This window comes from Limulus polyphemus, unplaced genomic scaffold, assembly GCF_000517525.1.
Source record: "Limulus polyphemus unplaced genomic scaffold, Limulus_polyphemus-2.1.2 Scaffold1395, whole genome shotgun sequence".
Taxonomy (NCBI): domain Eukaryota; kingdom Metazoa; phylum Arthropoda; class Merostomata; order Xiphosura; family Limulidae; genus Limulus; species Limulus polyphemus.
Genome location: NW_013667005.1, coordinates 240,320 through 244,674, shown reverse-complemented (window position 1 = coordinate 244,674; position 4,355 = coordinate 240,320). Strand labels below are relative to the sequence as shown.

General features: G+C 33.7%; 1 protein-coding gene across 1 annotated transcript in view; it reads right to left on the bottom strand.

The window, feature by feature from the left end:
* The window catches only part of LOC106463394 (latrophilin Cirl-like), a 122,064-nt gene that overhangs the window by 53,724 nt on the left and 63,985 nt on the right, over nucleotides 1-4,355 (bottom strand). The window contains exons 3-4 of the mRNA XM_022390872.1: nucleotides 2,019-2,216; nucleotides 128-234 (exon numbers count right to left, since the gene is read on the bottom strand). Coding sequence (XP_022246580.1) covers nucleotides 128-234; nucleotides 2,019-2,216 — 305 coding nt within the window. The remainder of the gene's footprint in view (nucleotides 1-127; nucleotides 235-2,018; nucleotides 2,217-4,355) is intronic.

Below are 4,355 nucleotides of genomic sequence, written 5' to 3'. Positions count from 1 at the left end.
GTACTATGTTACATTGCAATTTAAAACAAAAAAGAAAAGGAAGAAAAACTAGACAGGTAGTTGCAACCATTAAACCATTATCTCTCTGAACAGGCCACACATTTAATGGTAAAACAATACTTCATACCTGGAACACATTGGTAATGAGCTTCTAGGTACTTGGTGGTCTTAGGACAAGGATCTCCAAACACTGTTGTAGATGCTGGAATTTTGCAGCTTCTCCTCATTCCACAGCTTGAACGAATAAAAGTGTCAGTTGTTGTAAAGCAATTAAATACAGCCATCTATAGTATGAATCTGCGCGTGTATATTTTATTAGTTAGGAAGATTATGTTCTTATGTTATTATAATGAGTGTCATGTTTAACTGATAATCTGATAAAATCCAATTTATATTAATTTTGAGAACGTAAAACAAAATGTTCTTCAGCTTTTGGTTTTTAAAGAAATGAGCCCAAAAAAAATGAGAGAAACTGAAGATCCTAATTAATACCAATAGTTATACATTTCGAAGCTAATTCTCGGAACTGTAAGTTGTCTTGAAAATGTATTAGCATTAGATATCTCTATTATATCTTGGTTTCACAGATTATAACAGACATAAATATTATAGAGAAAACTGGAATGTTTTAAAGACCTGGAGGTTTTAACAAGAAAAATTTATTGAGGCTTCTGTCGTTTAAATGTTATCAACGCTTACACAGGTGCTCTTATTTCAAGATTTGTTTTAAAAAATAAAATAATATCTTAATATATATAATTTAATTACTTTCATATTTTTGTATTTTATTTTAATTTCTATATAATTCCCTCATCTAACCTAATACGTTATCCTGTCATGACTTTTACTTTTTCTAGTTTTTATGTTATTAATGTTTGATGATAAATGCAAAGCGCGAAACTTTTGTCGTGTACTGTACGACACAGCATTATATTCTTAATTGAAATCGTTTTTCCTAGCATGCGTATTGTTCGTTTTTCACGAGTAAGGTAATTTAACTTTCGCCATGTTTGACGTATACAACGCTTCTAATTATCTTATTTTCTGTGTATTATTTATCTTGTGAGTCACGTATTCAGAACTGTAACGTCATGAGTTCTAGGTTATTTTAAAATATATAGGACACTGAATTGTTACAATGTTTAAGGCATTTAAGTTGCGTGTAGTTAGGGTGTTCGTGTAGCATTTTACACAATTACTTAATGTAGAAAAGAGAAAGAAAAATACAAATAATTTTAAGATCCAATTCATTACATAAAATTCACCTAATGATAAAAGCACATCAGTAAGAATATATACTAATATAAAGACAAAAGAAAAGCTATAGTGTGTAAATGTACTTCTTTATCTTAAGACAAAGTTCAAAAACTCTTGTGAATTACGTGATTATAATTATGAACTCCCACAGAACGATTCTGGTTTCCTTTTAACTCTTTTTCCTTTTTTTTCCCAGGCTTTTGATATAAGTTATACTCCAGTTATATCAGTTTTTATGTGCAACATGGACATAATATACGTTAAGAATATGCTATTTCAGATAGTTAACTTGAAAAGTAATTCAAATCGAGCTTTTGCGACAAGAGCCTGTATATTCGTAAGGTTTTAAAAGTATTTGTTTCATGTAGATTAAACAATTGAATATTATCTTCTTTACACAAGTGAAAGTGTCCAAATTGCGATAAAATTACTAACACAGTTTCAGTTACTTGAAATGTCAACAATGTTCTTATTGATACTTGTAGTAATTTTTGATGTACCAAAGTATACTAAACAGGCCATTTAAAACGCCATCAACTTATTAATCCATAAACGTATAAAATCTGTAAATATCGTTACTTTCAACCAAGAATATACTGGTCAGTAGCTAAAACAAAAACTGTTCTGTGATGTCGAATTAAAACAGTAGGCCTTAATGTTAAGTATATTTTCATTATTCAAAAGATAAGTCATTAACTTTAGCAGAAGATACGATAATAAGAACTCTCACTTCCTCGTAAAACATTCGGGTATTGACTCACCTGTCTTGCATGACTCTGAAGGACAGTGGCGACATACAGTTTACGCTCCACTCTAACGCTCCTTGCTCGTTGCAGATACTAATACTGAATCGTCCATAGTTTGCTCGAATCAAGCGAATTAAGTAACCACTATCACACGCAATGTGCAGGGAACTTCCTTCACAGGCATATGCTGTTCGATAACGTGGTCTACCTACAAAAAGAAGCGCCACAGTTATACCGAGTTGTCATTGTTTCGCAGAGAAAATATAGCGTACTAAGTATGCTTGCCATTGCGTTTATTAAGTGGATTTCACTATTCATTCAAAATAAATCATTCGATGATATGATGAATGACTTGCAAACTTTGTGTTTCAGAATTTTCTTGTTAGTACACTGTTTAAATTCAAAGGTTCAAGTATGTACAGCGATGCTTATTAACTCACATGCAAGCGTTGCTGATAGATGTTAAACGGCAGTTTTCATCCTTCTATGGTTTGGAAAGCATACCAAACGTTGTCTGAATAGAGGCCCGGCATGGCCAGGTGGACTCGCAATCTGCGGGTCGCGGGTTCGAATCCCCGTCACACCGAACATGCTCGCCCTTTCAGCCATGGGGGCGTTATAATGTGACGGTCAATCCCACTATTCGTTGGTAAAAGAGTAGCCCAAGAGTTGGCGGTGGGTGGTGATGACTAGCCGCCTTCCCTCTAGTCTTACACTGCAAAATTAGGGACGGCAAGCGCAGATAGCCCTCGTGTAGCTTTGCGCGAAATGCAAAACAAATTGTCTGAATAATACAGCTTTTTCAATTATTTTCTGTGACGGTCTACATCTATTGTTTATATCGTTAATTGTCTCAACACTTACTGTGCTATGCTAACTAATCTTGATTGTAGACGTCAATCACTGCAGCTCATTACTGAGTACAAAGCCTCTGAGAACCCCGCAGGGCGAGTGACAAAGATAGGCATTGCGGATGTTCCAAGCGAGATCAGGCAGCGCGTGGTGTCAACGGTTAAAAACACAAACGGAGCAAGCAGCCCTCGAAAATCCTCTTATGTTTTTCTAAATCTAAAAAAAAACCTGCCGACCAAGCATAAAGAACATTCACTATATCCAGAGAATGACTCACAAAAAAGAAATAAAATTAAGTGAAGGATCACATAACTGTCTGAGCTTATCAATTGTTCCATTTCTCTATCTCCTGTTTATTTGGCTAACAGCTTTAATGGGGTATTTGCCGCTGAAGTCTTCAACCAGTGACTGCTTTGTTTTTAGCACTCAACGAACAGCCCATTTTCATTAGTTAAAGCCAATTCTCATGAGCGGTAACAGTTAAGAGTTCATAATCCATATTTCTACGTTTAGTAATGGCTATACAGAGAACAAAAAATATGGCACTTGTGTCGAGAGGTTCTCTTTTCAATGAATAGCGGAAGAGGGCAGAGACATGGCAAACACACCACGTTTAAAGATGAATTAAAACACATTGCACACGCTGAAAACAAAGGGATCGTGGAGATTTGAGTCCTTGAATAGACCCGTTGCTGTTCATGCTTTGTGTTACTGTTTTGATTATTGTTTTTGACATTTCATTTTACATCTTAGGTTAGCCCAAAAATTCAAATAGAACAGTAAAAAAGTTTTCACGTATTTGACTTTACGCTATTACCTTATAAAGAGATTCAAACGTTAAAGGAAAAAAATACACATAGATGTGCTACTGAGATGATTATTACATACTGTGTCAGCTAAATGTTGACATTAATATTTTTTAAATAGTTTTCTCATATCGTTTAAAGGCAAAATACAGCCTCTGAAAACACTACTCCTGATCATCTGATGTGACAAGCTACCCTCGCCAACAGTGGTAATAGTGGGTCAAGGTATTACCTTAAAACCTAGTTATAATACAATTAAAGAGGAATGTTTAGTGTTGTGTGACGGATTTATTATTATAAATTTATTTTAATATCGATGTTTGTTTAGATTAAATTTCTATTTAGAAATGTACATAATTTATACTGTTAAATAGGTATTTTTACTTTGACCATTGTAAAATTAAAATAAAAGGATGAATCCCACACCAGACTCGTTTATTTTGTGAGGGTTGTCGTTAGGTATCTTTGTTCATAGTCTCATTTGGATTGATAAAAATACAGTTGAATTGTAGCCTAAAATATGCGTTTTTGACCTCTAGTTTACAAAAGTTCGAATGGGAACCTAAATCTAAGACATGAAAAATAACATCTGGAATGTATGGGGATCAATATATATATATATATATATATATATATATATATATAACTCTACTATTACATATATAATAATAAGAGTGCGACTATATATTAGTGT